The 21,187-nt window shown below is 64.8% G+C and overlaps 3 protein-coding genes across 3 annotated transcripts; all 3 read right to left on the bottom strand.

Moving 5' to 3' along the window:
* Positions 1–941: 941 nt before the first annotated feature.
* LMJF_03_0530 (conserved hypothetical protein) lies at positions 942–7,193 on the bottom strand (the record flags this gene model as incomplete). Its single annotated transcript, XM_003721681.1, has 1 exon — positions 942–7,193. The coding sequence occupies one exon, from the start codon at positions 7,191–7,193 to the stop codon at positions 942–944; it is 6,252 nt and encodes a 2,083-aa protein (XP_003721729.1).
* Positions 7,194–9,175: 1,982 nt separating this feature from the next.
* Positions 9,176–11,731, bottom strand: LMJF_03_0520 (conserved hypothetical protein; the record flags this gene model as incomplete). Its single annotated transcript, XM_003721680.1, has 1 exon — positions 9,176–11,731. One exon carries the CDS (start codon positions 11,729–11,731, stop codon positions 9,176–9,178), a length of 2,556 nt encoding a protein of 851 aa, XP_003721728.1.
* Positions 11,732–12,367: 636 nt separating this feature from the next.
* Positions 12,368–19,831, bottom strand: LMJF_03_0510 (conserved hypothetical protein; the record flags this gene model as incomplete). Its single annotated transcript, XM_003721679.1, has 1 exon — positions 12,368–19,831. One exon carries the CDS (start codon positions 19,829–19,831, stop codon positions 12,368–12,370), a length of 7,464 nt encoding a protein of 2,487 aa, XP_003721727.1.
* Between the last annotated feature and the right edge of the window lie 1,356 nt (positions 19,832–21,187).

Genomic DNA, 21,187 nt, shown 5'->3' with positions numbered 1-21,187 from the left:
CATGCAAACGAATCGCGTCACATTGTGCCGGACATGCTCAAGAGCGAGAGAGAAGAGGTGGTGAAAGACAGATCTTTCTATCTCTGCGTAAGTGTGTGTGTGTGTGTGTCTGTGTGCCGCAACGCGTGCTGGAGCTCAACGGTGCCCCTCTCCCCCCCCCTTCCACCTCTTCTCGCATACCCTTGTGTTTGAGGCGGCGGCGAGCTGCGCCACTAACGCTCCCCACGTGTTCCATGCAAAGTGGCGCAAGGGGCGAGAGACAGGGTGGTGGTGTTGTGCATGTGTGTGCGCGCCTGTGGCTGAGCATGGATTATGCATGTACACCGCCGCCGCCTTGTCTGCGCCGTCCTCATCCCCCCCTCGCGCTGCTTCTGCTCTCGACACATCTTGCTCCCCTCCTCCTCTGACACAAGAGAGAGAGAGAGGCACGGGTTCACACATATATATATATATATACAGACGGGTTGTGTACAATATGCACACATCCGCCCTTGACACTCGACGCGAGAAAGGTGTCTCCCCCCGTCTGTGCCTTCATCTTTCGGTGTTCCTGTTGTACTTCGGCCCTTTATTCGACGTGTGCGCTTGTTCCGCTTAGTAATGGTTCAGCACACCCACACCCACCTACCCACACACACACGCACACATACCCCCCCCCCCCCCCCCACACACACACACACACACGCAGGCGAGTACACGTGCACTTGGCCACCGCTAGGCTGCATTATCGTTGTGACAAGAGGCTATAGGAAGCCAAGACAGGCGTAGACGAGTGACGCCGCGGCAGCACATCCAACCATCCCCTCCCCTCCCTTCACACGGTCTCGTCCTCGTCGCACAGGTGTGCATCGTATTGCCACCGTCCACCATCTCTTGCGCTCTCTCTCTCTCGTTCCCCCTAAAGCCCCTCAGACGTCGCTCCCGCCTCCCCTGGCGGCGTGTCAGTCCTCCATCAGCTGCTGAAGAATGATGGTCTCCTCGGCAACGCCAGGCGCGAAGGCAGCCGCCAAGTCCGCCGGCGTGCGTAGAGGCCGATTCGACGCCACTGCGTACACAACCTCCCAGCGAACTTCGTGATGCACTGCGTCCACACGCTTATGCAGCTGGGCCAGCTCTGTCCGTACCCCTGCCAGCATCGCCGCCGCCTCCACCGCGTCCTCGGAGGATGGCGCGCCGTCTGATGTTGGCCCGTGACGTTGGTCCAGCTTGGCCAGCTGTGCCAACGCGAACTCCTGCAGCATCGACGCTTGAAGCACATGCACACCGTCCACCATGGTGCACTTGCAGAGCTGCTGTTGTATATATGCCGCAACAGCGGCAAGGTCGCGCAGAGAGGTGCGGACAGCCGACTCTTCCTCCACTAGCAGCAGGGACGGCGCTGAGACCTGCGCCGCCGGCGCGCCGGGCGACGTGCCGGTAGCTACCGCCGCCACGCGAGTATCAGGAGTGTCATTGCCGCCGCTACTGTTTTCTCCGTCGTCTTCGTCCATGCCGTAGTTCCATTGACGCCGCACCGGCTTCTTGGCCACTGTCGTGATCATCCGTGCCGTGCGCGTCTCGTCGGTGCCGCCGCCGGCGCTGCCGCCTGCAGAGCTGCTGGAGGGCACTGAGGTGGCGGCCGCCACCCGCGCCAGCGATTCCCGCAACTGCGGATCTCGAACAACGTCCCACGCCGCCTCCGAGCCTACCTCTGGTGTGCTGTCCAGGGCACCGCTAGCGTCGCTGCGGTCGCGGATAAGCCGCCGAAGAGAGCAGATCGGTCCTGCAGCCTCGTCGAGAGCGCGGGCCATGGGGCTGCCCGCGAACACGGCCACTACTTGCATGTGGTTATCCACCTGGAGGCCCACGGGGCCGAGCGCGCTCTCTTCACCGACGCCGCCGCGACGGACGGTCGCTGAAAGCCGCAGCAGCGGGAGCTGGCGGACGCCTAACGTCACGGACTCGGGAGGGAGGGCTGGCATCGGCGTCGGGCCACGCCCCAACTGCTGCTGCTGCTGCGCCGGCTGCGCAGCCGTTAGCAGCGCCTGCCGCAGCTCTGCGTGCGAGCGAACCGCGGTGCGGTTAACTCGCTCCACGTAATAGAGGTGATGAGCGCGCCTTGTCGCTGAGGTCGACGCATTGCTCCGTGTTGCCGCCCCCATCGCGGCGTTGGAGGCGGGAATGAGGCGCAGCGTGTCGGCGATGCGGGCCCCCTGCGACTTCTTGGCCGCGAAGACGTGGAAGCTGAAGTACTGGTTCTCTTGTATCGCCTTCAGCCGCCGCGTGCCTTGCTGCAGCCGCAGCCCCCACTTGTCCATTGTCGCGCTCGTGAGCAGGAGACGGTTGATGGCAACCGTGACGACGCTGCGCGAGAGCTGCGCCTCTGTGATGGGCCGCACCGGGCAGCGCTCTGTTGCCAAACCCGAGAGAAGGGCCGCGTCCACCACCGCTGTAGCGCCTGGGGGCGACAGCGCAGCAGCAGACGAGGACGCGTTTGCCGACACAGGAGCGTTGCTGCGGCCGCTGAGCTCAGCAGCTGCGGGCTGTAGCCCGTGCTCCGTGGCTGGCGAGCTGCAGAGTCGGTAGCTTGAGGCCTTGCGTTCTAAGGTGAGCGTGAGAAAGAACTCTTCGCTCGAGGCTGACATGTTCGCATGTGCGCCGCGATGGTCACCGCCTCGAGGCGGCGCGGACGGCTCAGCGACGTGTGCGGACGCCAGCGCTGCGTCCAGCGATGCCTGAAAGTCCGCCATCGCACGCGCCGCTTCCGCCTTGTGGCGCACCGGCGTGTTGTGGATGCGCATCACACGGTACATGTCGTTCAAAACTGGCATCAATCCTGGATCAAGGTCGCTCAGCAGCTTCGAGACGCTGTGAAGGTGGCGGTCGTTCTTGTCGCTGCTGCTGCTGCTAATAAGGCGAGGGAACGCTTCGCCAGGGGCGATGGAGGCAACCGAGCAACGTCCACCGCCATGTCCCTGCTTATCGTGCGTGTCCGAGTCAGCCATAAACCGCAACATCAGCTGCGCGAAGTTCACGAGCGTCATGTCCGTCCCGTCGAGCTGCAGCCCCCACGAGCGGTGTGCCTGCACCTGGCGACGGTGCTTCTTGAGGACGACGGTGACTCGGTACGGCAAGTCCTGCACCCACCGCCGTGTGTCGGGGCTGACCTCGCTCAAGGCACGTCGCATCGCCACCTCTGCTTCGTGCCGCCGCTTCGGTGGCATCGCAGCGGTGCTCTGCGGGACGACACCTCGCGAGGCAGTCGAGCCGGCGTCGTCGCGCTTCGTAAGCGCGCCCGTGCTGTCACTGGCACCAGGCGGCGCGCGCGTCAACACGTCAGCGCGGCTGTTCTCGGCGGCGGCGCCTATCGGTACTTCGAAGGTGAGCCACACCTCGCGCGACTTCACAGCTTCGGTGAGCAGGGCGGCGGCCACGTCGCGCTGGGTGGCAACCGGCTTCGCGTTCACCTTCGCCAAGCGCCACTTGCACGCCTTCAGCAGCGACGCCGCCGGCGCCGCAGTGGATGGCGGAAGCGCCACTGTCAATGCAGCCGGTGGCAGCCGCAGCAGCGGCGACTGCGCAAGCAGTTCAGTAAGCGCGACCAGCTGCTGTGGGGCTGTGCCTGTGTCTGTGCCGACGCTGCCACGAAGTGCGGCACGCACGAACTGAAGGATGCGCAGCGCTGACGACGAGGACGGCGGAGCCTGCTCGTCCACCGGGGCGCTCTGGGCGATCCAGAAGGATGGCCACGGGCAAACTTCGGCCTCGTCCGGCATGGCCACTGCCGTTGTCGATGCGCTGCTCACAGCGTCACAGGCCTCGCTGGTCGCGCTACACCACACCGCGGCCTCTCGCAGGAGTGACGCATCGTCGATGCCGACGAGGTGAAGCGATTTTGTGAAACGAACGCCCCAGCGCTGCTCGTCATGGCGGCGCCTCAGCCGCCAGCGCATGCACACCGTGCGCGCAGGCACCGGCGTTGTGGCTGCCGTCGACGCCGCAGGCGGCATCGAGGGGGTCAGATCAGTCACCGAGGCTTCGTCTCTCCCCAAGTCGCCATGCCTCTTCCCCGGCATCCCAACCGGAGGCAGCGCCGCACCTCTTTCATGCTCCATCCCCTTTCTATGCGCATCTTCCTCTAGCTGGAGAGCGGCGGCGGCCAAATCGAGCTGCGCACCACGTCGATGGCGCTTGTACTGGTACTCAGCACACTGCTCCTGAGTGTCATGGTCGCGGTTGTAGCACGTCGAGCAGTACACCGGCGCCGTCAGCAGCTCTGTCTCTGGATCAAGCTCGCGCCGCATGCGGTGCACCTTGTGCTGCAGCGAGCTGTCCGCCTCCGTCTCGATGCCGGAGAGCGCAAAGTACTCGCGCAGCATGCTGGACAGACCAGCAAGGTTGTGCTCCACCACAGCGCGGATATACACCGAGTACACGCGATCGCCCACGACGGCGGTGTCAGAGTGCGGGGCTGCTTGGACCAGATCTCCGTCGAGGTGGCGGTGGGCGTGGCCGAGCACGACGTAGTCGTCTGCCGAGGGAACGCTGAAGAACTCCTCGGAGAGGATGCCGGAGGCGAGGCGAGCGCCGAGGGTTGTGCGTTCCAGCACTACGCTTGGCGGTATAAGATGACTCGCGCAGGCCAGCTGCAGCGCTGTTGGACGCGGAGCGTTGCCGCTGTTGCCGTTGTTGTCGTTGAGTCCTGTTCGCGAGGATGGATGCTGCTCCTGCTCCTGCTGCTGCTGCTTCACGCCATCGGCGGCCAGCCAGCGGTCATTCGTGAGCAGCCGTGCCGCGTCGAAGTGCAGCGCGCGCATGGGAGGCTTGTCTTCCAAGATGGCGAACTCGAGCCCCAGCGGCCGCACTAGCAGGCGGCGGAAAAGCAGCGGTGAGACGTCGGCTCTGATGTCCAGTAGCAGCCGCGCCTCGTCGGTGAAGCCCAGAAGCAGCTGCGGTGCGTGCATTGCTCGCAGCAGGGCCAGCATGTTCGTGCGCGTCATGATCGGATGCCCAGTGGACTCGTCGGCGAAGAGATGCTCTGGGTAGCGACCGCGGAGGAAAGGAATGAAGACGTCTTCCATGCACGCCGCCTGCGCTTCCGCAGACGTTGTCACGACCATCACGTGCTCCGCTTTCACCGTCATGATGCCGCGCCGATGCACGTCATCGCGGTACTCTGGCTTCAGCACGACATCGCCGAGGCAGACCTCCCGACCTGCTTTGCGGATGCGCTGGCTCGCCATAGTGTTCCAGACAAGCCCGCGCAGCGCGTTGATCCAGCGGCGGCGCCACACGTAGGGCGTGCGCACCACCGTTGCATGCCAGTCACCGTTGCACTGGATAAAGGTCTTCAGCACCTGCCGAACGGTCACATCGGTGCTCACGTGATGCGCGTGCTGCGCCGTTGCCAAGTTGGGTCGCTTCAGGAAGCGGGTCAGCGGCACCGGCGCCTTGCGGCGCTGCAGCGCGTTCAGCAGGGCAGAGCGGAAAAAGTTGTGCAGCACGTCCGTCGCCGCACGCGCCAACGACGCCTCGCGGTTTGCACAGAAGCAGATGGCGCCGACCGTCTGCACCGCGCGCAGGCGGTGCTCAAGCTGCTGCCGCGTCGATAGGCCGCTGCCACTCGCGGTGCTGCCCGCGCTACACACACGCCGCAGAAGCACTTCGGTATGGTAAAGGGGCTGCCAGCGGGCGAGCTCGCGAAATAAGCGCTGCGACGTGGACGACGGTGACGACGCGTCCGCGCCGGCGGAGTCGCCAGAGGAGCCGTGCACATCCTCGCGCACTTCGCGAATGTCGCTCACGCGCAGCACGAATCCCGGGTGCCGCAGGGTGTTCAGCAGCAGCAGGTGCTCACGTCGCACGCGGTTCTCGGCGATGGCGCACATCACCGTGCTGCACGACATCTTGCTCGCAGCGGTGTGTGTCTGGAAGGAGCGCTGAGGAATGCCGAAGAGACCAGCCAGGTGTCCGAGGGCGTTCTGCGAGGAGATATTCTCGAGGTACATGTGAAACACGAAGGCAGGGGATGTGGAGTCGGGGCCAGAGCTGGACGTGCAGGGGCTCGCGCTGTTGGCGGGGAGCGACTCCGTAAAGGCGATCACCGGCGGCGGCGCGGTGTCCAGGTAACGAACCACATCGGCTAAGGTCAGGTGAGGGCGGCGGCCACGACTGCTTGTGGCAGGTTCGCTTGACAACGACGCTTGTGGCGGCTCCGACATTACGGAAGCGCCGCCTCTCTTCGCGTGGCCCTCTCCGCCCGCCTCCGTCTCTGCTGTCTGCTGCTCGGCAGCAATCAGCGCGCGGCGCAGCGACGGCACAAGATCGACTTCACTTTGCTGACGTAGGCGCAACACAAACCGCAGCAGCAGCGCGCAGTCTTGCGGCGACAGCGGGTGCAGCTGCACGACCCCAGAAGCCGGCACAAACCACGGCCGCTCCGCGCCAAAGTTGAGCTGTAGCGAAAGACCGTCCTCCTCCGCGTCGCTGTCGTCACCGTTGCTGTTACCAGGCTCCGCGGCATCGCTGGCGTCGATGTCTTCTTGAATACACAACGCACCACCCGCGGCAGCGTCGCACTTTTCACGACCACTGTCGCCCTTGGCAGACTTGATTTGTCCTTCGGCGGTCGAGCTGGCCGGCACTGAAGCGGCCGCGGCACCAGTGCGAGCTGGGGTAGTAGCGTGGGACGCTGTCGGAGCTGCCTTGCCAGCCTCGGCATCAAACGCTGAAAAGCTTGCCTCGCCCAAGTCTTCGTCCAGGCTCATCTCTACACACGCCTCGCCGTTGATGATGACCACGGCAGCGTTGCCGGGTGCGGCCGCCGAGTCTGTCGAGGGGTGGCTGGCACCAGCGTTCATCGATAGCGTGGTCGCACTCGTGCTGTTGCCCTGCTTCAGCGCAAAGTATGTACTGCGGTCCAGCTCCCGCACCACAGCGTCGCCGTAGTGCACTTCATGCAACGCTGGCAGACGCGGCAACTCCGGCAGCAGCCGCTCCGTCATTCCCACACCAAACTCGGCTTCGGACAGGCTTGGCTTGCTGCGGCGCCGGTCGATCTGCTCCAGCTGCACGTGCGTCGGTCTATCCCTGCCACGTGTGCTCACCTCCGCTTGGTGGAGGGCCTTGAAGTGCAGTGCTGCGCCTGGGTCCACGATTGTGTCCGGCGCCGCGGCGGTGGCGCCGGTAATGGACAGCAGCGACGACTCGAGCATGGGGGTGGGCGTCTGCGTAGATGGTGTTGGGCTAGCAGGTGCAGCGCGCGTCGCAGTGACGGTGAGCAGGCGCTCCACCTCATCCACGTCCTGTTCCGCAGCCGTATGTGCAGCAGGGGCTGGCGCTGTTGCACCCTCACCGGCGTCGGCTTCCCGCTTCTCCGCCGCTGAAGACGGAGGACCGAAGTTACGCGTTGGCTGCCGCGATGTGGTCGCGCTGGTGTCGCCGCGCGATCGGCGCGCCACCGAGGACGAGGGAGAGGAGGCCCATCGAGCCGCAGTGGCTGCCAAGGTTCCACGTTGCAGCAGACCTCGAGATGGCAGCATCAGCGCCCGAGGTCGACGTGCCGGGCACTAACGCTTATGCAGCTGTCGTCGTGAGCAGACGCAATTTCAGAGTGCGGGTGTATGCCGATATGCGCGCGTCGATGGGATGTGTGTGTGTGTGCGTCTCTGTCCTCCCTACATGTACCCTCCTCATCCGTGCCCGATGCGTGCGTGGAGACGCCTCGAAGGACACCCAGACTCAAGACCCGGACTGACACAAGGAATAGATGCACGGCGGGGAAACGATGGACTTATGGCCCCGTGCCGGTGCGCCGCCTGTACGCGATTACCGAGGCGTGCCTGCCTCTTGACACCCCTCACGCCGTTTATAGAGCGTTGTTACGTGATCCTCTTTCGTTTTCCCTTGCTGGACGCGCACAGAGCGAGAGCGTCCCTGCGTGGAAGCTTCGATTGCGGTGGCTTCTTCTCTACGTCTTGTGATGTGTCGTCGTCGTCGTCGCGTGCGTGTGCACTCACCCACCTCCCGCGCGAGGGCCTTCGACACACATACACACACACACTCACAGACACACACACACAAAGACGCGCGGGCCGTGGACGGATGGAAGAGAGACACGGCGAGATATACCTGAATAGAAGACACGGTGAACACACCACAATGCGTCTCGCGCTCGCGCTGGCGGCCTGCGCGTGTCTGGTCGATGTCGCGCTCGCGGTGGCTTGTTCGTCTATTTCTTTGTTAAAAAAAAACGTGTGTTACGTATGCGGGCGTCGTCGCCACAATCCATGTGAAGAGTGCAGCACAGCAAACCACAACAGCCGCCGCTACCGCCGCAGGTGTTTCGTACGTCCACACGCCGGCGCACGCGACGGGTCTGCTTCTTTATGGGTGATGGATGCCCACGTGTATGTGCGCCTTGGCGTGTCTGCCTCTGCGCACCACTGCTTCGATTTCGTCCTAAAGTGCGTGACGCGCGGGCATCGAGAGGTAGGGGAGGGACACGAGGGCGTGGAAGATGGTATCTCTCTATATCCGAGGGATGATTATCCAGCCGCATACACACACACACACACACACACACACACACACACACACACACACACAGGCGGGCCTTTCTCCGCTGAAGGAGCGGCTTGAGGGAGGGAGGGGGGGAGAGTGAGTGTGCCTCAGGGGACGTGCGATGGCAAAGGCGGGTAATGAGACCCGCCATCCAGCCACACACACACACACACACACACACACACACGCAGACAGACAGACCCCACTCGCACTTGCCGTCGGCAGTGCTAAGCACCACGTGCGCATGCCTGCTACCGTTGGTTCGCTTTCCTTGTTGGTAAACGTGCGTCGCTTAATGTTCACCTGCATCGTGCCTGTGGCATCGCTCGGTTAAGGGTGGGGTGAGGGTGTCTAAGCCCGCAGCCACACACACACACACACACACACACACAGACACACACACATACACTCATGCGCCGTCTCCATTACAAATCGAGATCTCTGATAGATCGGTGCCGCCGGTGGGGACGCAGAGGGTGACACCACCGCCACGACCACGACCACTCCGGAAAGGGAGGGGGCGGGGTGGGGAGCGCCAAGCCCTCTAGCACATGCACGGCGAGGCGGGAGCAGGTCGATCCGGCAGAGGGGAGGACTTGAGTCGGCGCGCTTGTCGGGGGCAACTGCCATGCTCTTAGTCGATGTCTTCGGTATGCACCGAGGGCGTTCTGGCTGCTACCTCGGCAGCTGCGTCGCCCGACACCTCTGCGTCTTTTTGCGGCTGTGAGGACGAAGGTGCCTCATCGCCCTCCCCCCCTGCCTCTGCCACTGCTTCGCCGTCACTGTCGATTTCTCCGCCCTTGGCCTCCTCGCTGGCACCATCGCCGCCAGCACCCTCCTCGTCCTCACCCTGCGCGCCCGCCTCCGCCGCCTCCTCGTTCGTGTCCGTTAACAGTTCAGGGAAGAGGAAGGACGTCACGACGGTGCGCTCGCCAAACAGCTTGCCGGCAATCCGCTGCTGCGCCTCCGCCGCCTCGTCCACCGTCTCGTATTCCACAAAGACACGGCCGTAGCCGCCCCACACGGGGTGAGTTTGCCGGTTCATGTAGCGCCCCAGCTCCGCGCCGAAGTTCTTCTTGGCCTCACTGTACACCGCCATGGCCGCCGCCTTGGCTGCCTCGTCGTCCTCGTCGTAGTCGACGCCGGGCTTCGGCGCTTCGGGTAGTTTCGGCCGGGCCTCGCGGCGTGGCACGACAAGCTGCTTCACGCGGCCGTACTTCTCGACTTCCTCCTCGATGTCGGCCAGCAGCTGCGAGTAGTTACTGTCGTAGACAAGCTCCTCCTCGTCGAAGAGGTTCAGCAAGACCAGTACCGGCGTGGCGTAGACGGTGAGCTGCGAGTTCGCGTACAGGGAGCGCAGGTGAGGGTAGAGGGCGGCGAAGCGGCCAAGCATGTCGGGCAAGGTGAAGGACATGTCCAGCAGCTCCCGCATGATCTGCAGCGACGCCGCCTCGGGGTCCTCGGAGACCGTCACGAGCGCCGAGCTGCCGCCAGCCCCAGCGTCGCCTCCCGCGGCGCCGCCGCCGGCTGCGCCAGCCTGCGCGCCGGCCCCGCCGAGCGCTGATGTCTCAGGCAGCCGCTCACGCACTTGCTTCATGACGTACTTGCCCGACACCGGGTCGTCGTCCTCGATCGTGACATCAATGCCCTCACGCACCAGCAGCGCCTTCAGCCAGTCGAAGAGCGGCAGAGCGACGACCATGTTGTTGCCCAGCACGACGCCATGCACATCTGCGCGGAAGTCCGTGGCGTCCCGCAGTTCCTCGAACTCTCCGTACGCGTAGCCGTTGCGCAGTTCGAACTTCAGCAGTTTGCCGTAGGACTCGAAGACGGGCTTGATAGACTCCTCCGGCATCGAGGGCGGAAAGCCAACGAGGACCACCTTCGACTCGTCCACCCCCGTCAGCGGGTCCGCGTCGCGCGGACGTCGGATCATCAGCGGGTATGTCTGGCCATCCAACGACGAGTTAAAGAGAAACCGGTGCGGGTCGGCGGCACTCTGGCTTACCAGCTCATCGATCATGTCTGCCAGCCGCAGCTCAATGAAGCTAAAGGACTTGGCCCTGCCAGCGCTCACGCTGAGGCTCTTCACCTCATCGATGCTCGCCAGATTCGCTGTGGCCGGGACGTGCCGCACCGCCGCCTCCCCCTCCTCCTCGATCAGCCCAACCCGCTCTGCGAGCTCGCGGATTTGGCGCTCCGTCTGCAGCCGGCGGACCTCCGGCAGGAGGAGCTGGAAATAGTCTTCCAGCTCCTCGCGCGTGGTGCCGAGCGGGAAGCCGGACACGTGCGCGCGCCGCTGCTCGCGCGCGCGGCGGTCCGCGTCCGGCCCGATCTTGGGCGCTTCCAACAGAATGAGTGCTTTGCTTTGCCCGTTTCCGGTCTGTTGCGGCTGCGAGGAAGTCGACCCCGCGGCTGCCGCGTCGCCATCGCCACTGCCCGGGGGCCCGCCGCCAACAACGAGGTTCATGAGGCTCTTTGGCACCACCGGCACAAATTCCTCCACTGAGGGCAGCACTCGTGTCGCTGAGGGGGCCGCGTTCGGTCCCGTGTTCTTCATGTTGTCGCCCCGCTCCTCGGCACGCTCCCGTGGCGGCGGCGGCGAAGACGACAGCTGCTGCTGCTGCTGCTGCTGCAGGAGAAACTGGAGCAGCTGATCCGAGCTCATCCCAACACCTCCGCCGTGGTGGTTGCCATTCGGGCTTGGGCCGCCGCCGAAGCCGAACGGCATTGCCCCGGGGGCGCCGCCGCTCATGAATGGCAGGCCGAAGTCGCCTCCGCCAGCACCACCGTGGAAGCCTTGCGGAGCGTTCATCGGCATCATTTCACTGTACGGGAAGCCCGTACCGACTCCAACATCTTGGCTCATGTAGGGCGTGAGCTGCTGCTGCTGCCACGGGGCGCCGTGGCCGTCGTCACCGCCCTCGGTGCGCGGACGGCGCAGCCGGCGGGCGTAGAGGTCGTGGTTGCCAGAGCCGTCATCGCCGCCCTGCTGCCGCGGCGGGCGCCGGAACGGATCGTAGCCATCGTCATCGGCGTCCTCACGGCGGTAGCGCGCCCTGTTGTACCGACCGCCACCGCCGCCGCCGCTACCACCACCACCACCACCACCACAACCCGTGACATCGCTGTCGCCGCCGTAGCGGTCGGCGCGCGAGTCACGCTGGGTGCATGAGTCCCGGTCGCCCATGGTTGTTACTCGGTTCCTACTGAAGTTCTTTTCCGTTTCGCGACGGTGTGTGTATGTGCAGAGAGTTCACTGCGGCCCGCCGGATGTGCATGCGGCGGATTCGGAGGTGTGCGCGGAGAAGTCGTGCTGGTCGTGGTGATGGTGAGGTGGGCGACAGTCGAAGAGTGAGCGGCAGGAAAGAGAGACTGCGGAGCACGAGCCCGAGGACATGCGTATTACTCGACCTACCGAGGCATGTGCGGGGGAGGGGAAGACACAGACACAGACACCACGCGCCACCGGCGATCCGTGCACTGTTTAGTGTTTCCGTTATACTTCTTAAGTGTGTTACGTCGTTGAGCATAAATATTCGGAGGCGCATGCGTACGACCGTGGATGTGTGCGCCGGCCCTTCTTGCCGCTGTGTGTGTAGTGTGCCTCTCTCTCTCTCTCTCCCTATTTGCGTGCGCGTGCCCACTGAACCACAATGCCACACCCTTGGATGCATGCGCACATGAGAAGAGACAACCCCCTCCCTTTCTCCTTCCCTTCGTCACTACAATTTGCTGAACAAGCTCTCACCCCCCGCCTCCTTCGCCATAGCCAGGGGTCTGCGCGTGCATCTGTGTGTATGTGTGGGTGGGTGTGTGCGAGTCGCTAGTTCAGCCGCAGCTCATTCGCAAAGGACTGCAGCAGGCACTGGACCGTGCGGATGGGCACTGCGATGCTGCGCTGCTGCTGGACGTGGTGAATGGTGCGGTGAAGAAGGCGACTCGTTAGCCACGGTGCGTCGGCGTCTGCGGCGGTGTTCTTCGTGCGTTGCGCCGGCTGCTTCTGCTGCTCCTCATCCCCGCCGTCTGCAGCTGACGCGGCTGCGGGTGCGAGTGCGTCCACGTCGTCAAGTAGCAGTGCTTTCACGGCAGCGTCGTGGGCAGCTTCGTCGCCGGCAGGCAGCGATGGTGCCGGGGCACTCATGCAGCTCAGCGGCCCGAGACCGAGAGTCTGCTCAGTGCGGAGTACTTGCCGGCACTGATATAGCAACCAGAGCAGAAAAGCTACCAAGATGCCGCACGAGCGGTGCATGCCAGCAGAGCAGTGCACGAGCGTGACCTCCGGCATCTCGCCACACAACTCCGAGCCGAATCGATGGCCCTTGCGGACGGCTGCCGCTGCAGTACCGCACATGCACGGCGATGACACCTCACCCCATGCGGCTCTGAAGGCATCGTTGCGCAGCTGCGCATCGATGCGAGCGGCCAGTGCTGGCGGCCACGTCAGCGACGGGTGCGGTGACGGCGATGGTGCCATCAGCATCGCCATCGGCGTGGGCGCGTACCCCACCGCGCCGTGTCCGATGGCGGCGGCATGCCATTCAGGCGTGGCAGACGGCATCGGCAAAGATCCGCCTTGCATGAAGGAAAAGAGCGACGACTGGAAGAACACGGAGAGGTTGAAGTTATCCGTGTCCTCGGCCGGCACCACCCACCGCCACAGCAGCCGCCCGCTCAGCGGCAACATCGTCACATACAGCGTCATGGAGGACGCGGTGGCGGCCTTGGCTGGTGTTATGCGGGTGGAGTTGGAGTCTGCGCTCTGGGCGTACGGGTTCGCGGTGCCTGGCATGTAAGCGTACGGGTACCACGTCAAGGGCTGCAGCAGCGAGCCCGCGTCGAAGAGCAGGCTCGGTGACTGCGGCTGCTGGAGCTGTGGATGGCTGCTCATCGCATGCACCGCTGTGGAGGGCGGCATCACAGCTGCGGAGGACGCCGATGAGTGTTGCCGCTGCTGCACTACTCTGGCCGACAGGGTTGGCGCACTCTGGCTGTGACGCAGCGCTGTGGTCGCCGGCTTGGCGGCGAAGGTGGCGCTCGCTGTCGCGCTGCTGCCATCGGCGGCGGCGGCGGCGTCCTCTCTTACATACCCGGAGAGGAGGTAGGCCCGAAAGTCATCGCTTTCCTCCACCATCAGCGCCGCCGCCGCCGCCTGCGCTGGCGTGAGCGACGGAGCCGTCGTCATGCGCAAGTCGGATGCAAGAGAGTCTGACGCGGCTGTGGCGGTGATCGTCGAGGGAGCGGCGGAGCTTGTCGGGGTCGTCGTCAGCGCCTGCGGCGTAGCGGACGCGCCAGATCCAGCATGGCGAAACAGCGGTAGCGTCGGCTGGGCCAAGAACTTTTCCAGGCTCGCCAGCAGAAGCCGCTGGGGTGACGTTGCAGATGCCGACGGCGCTGAGCCTGTTGCCGCGACAACCGGGCCATCGCTGTAGCACTGCACCACGCGACTCACTTGCAGCAGCTCCATCAGCAGCGGCTGCCACGCGGCGTCCTTGCCGCTGATGTACACCTGCGCTGTGCGAAGCGACTCCACGTCGTCGACCGGCGTCGCCGGCGGGTTCGCGTCCGCGTCGCCTGGAAAGCCTTGGGTGGCCACTCTAACAGCTTCCTCGTACACCGTCTTCACTCGAGTCGCATGCAGCCACCGTGCCAAAACGTCTTGCTGGAACAGGGGGTCCGGCGCCGAGCTGGTCCCCCTGCCCATCGCCCCTGGTGCAGCGACGGCCGACGGCGGCAGCATCGACCGAGTCGAAGCGGATGCTTGGGGAGGGGACAGGATGGCCTGCGCCGAGCGCCGTGCCACCTCGCGGTCGTCGCGCATGACGTACGCGGTGATCATGTGCCGATAGTCTGCCAAGTAGTAGCGCACAAAGGCCAGGGCGCTCCGCTCCAGCTTCGAAAGCCCACCTCCATCCGACGCCGCGGCTGCCGTTGCACCAGCCGCTGCCGGGTCACCGCGGATGGCGCGGCTACCGTCCCGGTCCTTGGCTCTCATCCGCTGAACCTGCGCATGCTGGTCTAGCAGGTAGGCCCCCGCAGGACACGTCGCATCGTGGAGGGGGTACGCTTGCAGTTCGCGTTCCTGGTGTTGCTGCAGCTGCTGGAGGCGCACCTGCGCGATAAAGACGATCAGCACTGCACGCATGAACTTCTGAAGAAAGAAGATGACATCCACATCAGCGCATGGCCGCGGTGCAGTCACGTCTACCGGTGGCGTCGCTGCCGGTGTTGACGCGCAGGTGGCGGCGAGGGTGGTCGACGTCGAGTCCGTTGCACCACTCATGCGGTCGCTACTCGAACGGTGAGGATTGTCAGCCGACGACCAAGCCGGCGGATGCCATTGTAGCCCCGACTTAGCGGCATCAGCCTCTTCGCCACCGTCACAGCCGCTGCTGTCGACCACCTGCTCGACGGCACTGCCCTCCAGCTGTGTCGCGCTCGCCCCCATCTCTACCTGCTCGTCCTCCGCAGCGCGGTTGCCCACCCCCACGTGTTGCTGTTTCTGCTGTGCGTCAGCGATGTCACCGCCTCGCTGCATCGCATCAGTGCCCACAGCCGCCGACACTGGCAGCAGGACGCCTGCATGACCGCTGGTGCCGGCGCCCTGGCCGATAGTGCGATGGTCGAGCTTCGTGAAAGGCGATGGCAGCGGGGCCCCTACCCCGTGCAGGGAGGGCGCCGGGTAGAATAATTGGGCGGCCTTCTTGCGCGGGTGGCCGTCACTGTACAGGGTCACGTCGCTTCTGCTTACGGAGGAGGCGAAGGTGAGGCTGCTGCTGGCAGGTGGGTCTGCCGCTGTATGTGACACCGGCACCGCCTCTCCCAATGCCTTCACGCAAGTCGGCGCTGCGGCGGTCGCGTCGACGGTCGGGGTGGAATGTGCATCCTTGTGTCTGCCAAAGAGTTCCGCCGCAGCTGAGGTGGCGCCGGCGCGGCGCGCGGTGCTGCTGCGGAACGTGTCGCTCGGGTACGCCACCCGGGAGCGGCGACGCGACGAGCGCCGCTGCCGACTCAGGTACAGCGTCGGAGGCTGTATTTCCTCGTTGAGCCACCACTGCTGCCGCTTAAGCACCGCTGCCGAGGCCGCCGCCGAGCACGTCACAAGAGTGTTGCTGCTGAGGCCCTTCACCTGACCAGAGGAGCCGCCCACACGGCCTCCCAAATCCGTCGGCAATGTCCCATGCTTGCCTTCTGGGTGGCCCTTCTTGGTGTCGCTCGCCCCACGATCGCGAGGCTTCGTCGCAGAGCGACGCGTCTGGCGATGCTGCTGCTGCTCCTGCTGCTGTGACGATGATGACGCCGTGGTGACCCCGCCAAAGTAGTACGCCTCTTCCCATGCATCCATCTCCTCCGCGGCCGAGAGCTCTGGCGGCCACTCAGGCACGACCGCTGGCAGCTGCAGCGGTCGCTGCCGCTGCCTCAGGTCCACGGCCGCCGTTGCTGTGGTCGCTGTCGAGCTGTTGTTCATCGTTGTTGTTGCCGTAATCATGTTCGCCGCCGCTGACGCCGCGTTGGAGCCGACCCCGCCGCTGCTGCCGGAGGTGAGGTTCGCGCGCTGTGGTTGACGAAGCGCCGCTGCCCAGGAAACACGTGAGGTGCTGGAGGATGACGTTGGTGGCGCTTCTGCTGCCGCTGCTGCTGCCGTTGCGGTGCTGGTGCAGCCGCCACGACTCGTACCGAGAGAGGGGCGCGAGCGCACAGGCACATGCGGCACTGCCGTTGCTTCAGCAGGCGACGACGTCGTGTATGGCGACGTGCCGCTGCTGCTGTGCATCGATGCTGCTGGACTGGACTTGTTCCCGCTAACACCGACCTCTGATACAGCGGCACCCGCTACAGCAGTGCTGCTGCCGACACCCAGCCCCAAGCGACGAAGCGTTCGTGCTCTCATCAGCTGCTGCTCGTGCCGCGAAGCCTCGTAGCGTGCCAGCAGCTCCAGCCCCCACGGCTGGTAGTACAAGGCGGACAGCGGCCGCTCCCGCACCCACTGCGGCAGCTCCACAGGCGTCACGGACCCGGCTGCGGATGCCGGTGCACTCAACGGCCGATTATGCGCCTCTGCTGATGTGTCTGCCGCCGTGCTCATTGAAGCTTCAGCTCGACCAGGTTCGCCGACTTCGTCACCGAGGTCGCCAGGGCCGCCATCGCTGCTGCTCCCAGCGGAAGTAAAGGACCTCGGTGTCGGCGCTGCGGCTGCTGCCGATGGTGGAGCTGCCGCCACGCCTGACCACGATGCACTGAGCAGGTCTGTGGCGGTTTCGTGGCTTCGCAGCGACTGCGGCAGCGTCAAGAGGTGCGGCGTCTGCTCTGCTTCTCCGGGGTTCCGGGGTGCCGTGGAGGACGGGACGCTGGAGTCTGTGAAGCCGCGCTGCTGCCGCTGTACCTGTCCTGGCGTCAGCACGCCGGCAGAGGTACCGCTCCCATTCCCGCTCTTCGCGCGTGCCGCCTCTGCAAATGTGCTTGGGCGAGGGGAGGCGGCGACACCGCACGGCTGAATCGCCGGGGACGTCGCTGATGCTGTCGGTGCGGGCAATGCGGAGACGCGCACTCCAGCCGCCATCGCGTACGTTCTAGGAGTGGACGACGCGGGGGAGACGGCGGTGGCTGTCGCGCTGTGTCCTGCCAGGGGTTTCGCCGTGGGGCCGGAAAGCAGTGACATTGCTGCGCGGTGCTGCAGCTGCAGCAGCAGCTCCTGCGCCTCCGCGGTCGGTGCGGTGTACAGGCTCGCTGCCTTTGGTCCTTCCGTGATACTGGGCACGTAGACACGCATTATACGCCGTCTCCGCGTGCATGTCGGTTTCCGTCTGCGGCGTGCGTTCTTGCGACCTTTCGCGGCCGAATACGGCGAGGCGTGGCCGACACCGCCGAAGCTGCTGCCGTTGAAGTGTGGGTTGTGGTTCGCCACACTACTCCCGACGCCGGTGGCGAGGGTGGTGCGCGGGGTCGCGCGTCCGCTCAAGGTGGTCGACCACACAGGGCTGAAGGACATGGAGCTGATGCTGACGGTCGGCGAGGCCGGAAGCGAGCTCGATGGCCGGACGCCGCGGCTGCCGCGGGCGCCGCGACGGCTTAAGGCCCATTCCTCGTTCTCGTCGTCGTCATCACGCGCGGTGGTGCGCGAGCTCCCTCTACTGTCGCGGCTGGTGCGACCATCGCCGGTGTGCAACAGCAGTGGCGACCGCCTTTGTGCCGAAGAGGACACGATGGACACACGCAACTGATCGGCGGCTCGCAGCATCATAATCGACTGTTGCTGTGGCTGCGAGGGCGACGGACGCGATGAGTGAGGGGTAGGGTACCGCACTGAAGGGGTCTCTGCGGTAGCACCGATCCCGCCCCCCGCCTCCTCGTTATCGCTGCCGCCGCCACCACCACCGCCGCTGTCAAGGTTGTCGAGGGAGAGGGTGGAGGAGGTACAGGGGCGCAGGCGAAGCCCACTGCAGCCAAGCAGGCGCTGGGGTTGCTGGAGGACACGGCGCGCCTGCGACGCGGAGGAGGACACCGGCGGCGAGGGCGGCAATGACGATGACCACGTGCCCGAGGCGGCTGCTGCGTGACTGCGGTGTTCGGCCAGCGGCAGCGGCGGGCTTCTCGGTGACGTCACCGTTGCGCCGCTGCACGAGAGCTGACAGCGCTGCTGCTCTCCCACGCAACCCTCATCGGTGGCGCTCGCGCTGACGGTCGTCGTCGCGGCAGTTGTGGCAAAGGACAGGACAGACGGGGTCGGCGAGTAGAAGAACGTCTTGTTCGTCGCCGCACGACGGCGGTGGTAATGGTGGGGCTGGGATTGCTGCTGCTGCTGCTGCTGCTGGAGGTGCTGCTGAAGGCGGGTGGCTGACAAGGTCGGTGGCTGCTGCTGCTGCTGGCGAAGGAGAAGCTGCTGCTGATGTTTGTGCTCCTCCAACTGACGCTGAAACTCTTCCAGCGAGGGGAGGTACTGCGCGTGGAAGATGGAGGAGGATACGTACGCGGAGTTGGGTGCCGCTGCTGGCGTGCCCGCAGACGTTTTCGGTTCGCGCACCAGCGCCCCGTCACTATGACTGTGCGGAAGGCCTCTGCCGACCCCGTGCACGAATGCCGGGGGCGGGGCCTGACCACGGACAAGCGACGACTGCTGCTGTGGCTGCTGTCGCGCTCGGGCGGCGTCATCGCCAAGCACTGAAGTCGCACCGTTACGCTGACTTCCCACGACGGTTCTGACACCGCCGCCAGCCCCGCGAAACAGGTATTGCGACCAGGTGAGTGGCACGGTGGAGACAGCGCCTGACGTCCCGGACACCGCGACGCTCGTCGTGAGCGCCGACGACGACGACGCCGGCGGCGGTGACAGGGAGCGTGGGTTGGGGACGATATCAGTGACAGCAGCAGGGCTGTCACGTGTGTGGTGTGCCTCTTGTGCAGATGCACCGCTTGTGTGCATCTTCGACGCGACGCTCGATGTGTCGCCACGCTTATCGGCCTTGAGAGATTGCAGCGTGCCCGCTGAAGATGCCCCACAAACCGTCGCCGCGCCATCCACGATGCTCTTGGCCGCGCACTTCACGGTCGAACCCTCTTGCCCTGCTTCCGCGTTCGCTTCCTCTTCGTTCATATCACTACTAAGCAGCGTGGGCGACGCAGGGGCAGCAGCCAGTGCTGTCGATGTGGCAAGTTCTCCGGCTGTGGGGGACGGCACTTCCGCAAGAGGTTCGGCTCCGGGAAGGTGCAGTGGGCACGGCGCGTGTGGAAGTAGCAACCGCAGGAGGTCCACGTTCCACGTCAGGGATGATAAGATGTACGTCACGTCGTCCCGGGGAAGAAGCCACGCGGATGCTGGGGGCGACGGCGCTGACGGTGGGAGTGCTGGCGATGAAGGCGTTGCCGCTGGCGCAGACAACGTCTGCGCCGCTGCACCACAGGCCTCGACGGCAATGGAGACTCCAAGAGCGGCACGACTGGTGTTGGTGTTGCTGTCAGGCATCTGGGGCGAGAAGACTGGAGACGCTGCGGGCGACTTGAACGTGCTCGGTGGCGTTGCCGATGGTGCCAGTGATGGTGGCATTGCAGCGTCCGTGGCTGCGGTGTGTGCGACAGCAGCAGCGCCACGGGTGCTGCTCTCCGACGGCGGCAACACGCTCTTCTGAAAATCGTGCGAGGTGGGACTGCCAGTGCAAGGGGAGGGGGTGCAGCGGGCAGACGGAGAGCTGCCAGCCGCACCAGACGGCTTTGACGCAGTCGCGGATTTCTCGACGAGCACTGCCGCCCCATCCATCTTGGTGGATGAGGCCGACATCGCGGCACGCGTATCCATGGTCGCCGTTTTCGGATGAGCGCCGAAAGGGCTGCTTCTGCTCGCTGGAGCCCATACCACAGGCGATGCGGTGAGCCCAGAACCGCCGCTGGCACTGGCGTTGCCGGCCTTCCGCCTTTCGATCGTTGCTGCATGTTGCTGCAAGCGGGCCAGCACCTTCGATGAAGGGATATACATGGACGCGGACGCGTGATTCTCCATTTTTCCTGCAATCTTCTGCGCAGGCTTGGTTTGTGTGTGTGTGTGTGTGTGTGTGTGTGTGTGTGTGTGTGTTGAAGGTGACGAGGACGAGAACGCCTCTCGCCCTGCCCGTGCTTGCTTTGGTTGTCTCCCGCGCGCGTTCGGTGTTCTGAGGAGCGGAGCGGCAGGGCGGCAGGAGCTGCAGCCACACAGCAGGGAGAAGGAAGAAGAGAAGGACTTGGGCCGTTTCTCCGGCGCGTGTGCGAGACGAGCAAGCGAAGGAGAGGAGGGCAACGGATGGCATGGATGGGCATCATCACATGTGCGGGAGGAGTACCAGGAGCAACTCTGTAGCGCTTGAGAGATGGGGACGAGAGCGAGAGAAGAAGGGTGGAGCGGTTGTGCACCCTCCCCCTTCCTGCCTCGCCGCTGCTCACGTTCATGCTTGTGTCTACTCCCCTCCTCCACCGCCTACTGGCAGCGATCCACACCGCCGCCACTTTGCGCGCGAGTCTTTCATGGTGCGCGTATGTGTTGTACCCCCCCCCCCCCCCCTTCGCCTCCTGCCATCGCCACCAGGACGAGAGCGGAGAAGGGCGAGCCAGCCTGCCTGCTCTGCTCTGCGGTTTTCGTGCTTCGTGTTTTCTTTTTCTTGTCTGGCATTACGGAACGCCGTTCACATTCTGGGCGGCGGGACTGTTGAGCGCTCGTCGCATCATGTTGCGGCCGCTGTTGTGCTCACCAGAGCATGAGGCGGCGAGAGAGGGAGAGAGACATTCCTCCCTCGCTTCGCGGAGGCGACGTCACGACGAGAAGGCACGTCGAGCAATATGCATCAGAGAACAACAAAAAACGTTTCAGAGAGAGAGAGAGAGAGGGAGAGGGTGGTGGTCGTGGTGGTGGGGTGGGTGGGCACATGGTCGCGGAGGCAGCCATGCGCACCAACCGCTTATACACACACCCACAGACCCGCACCCACGACCGCAGACGCAGTGTGAGAGGCAGCGCGGGAGAGCCGACAGCGAGCGCCCCCCCCCTCTCTCTCTCTCTCCCTCCCTCCCCCTCCTCCCTTTTACAGATGACCCCCCTTTTTTCACGCTCCTCGTTGCACCTTAGCAGCAGACAAAGCCAGGAGGAGGGGTGGTGTGTGCGTGTGTGTGGGAGGAGGGAGGAGGG

The sequence above is a fragment of the Leishmania major genome, chromosome 3, assembly GCF_000002725.2.
Source record: "Leishmania major strain Friedlin complete genome, chromosome 3".
Classification (NCBI taxonomy): Eukaryota; Euglenozoa; class Kinetoplastea; order Trypanosomatida; family Trypanosomatidae; genus Leishmania; species Leishmania major.
This window is presented reverse-complemented; position numbering and strand designations above follow the sequence as displayed.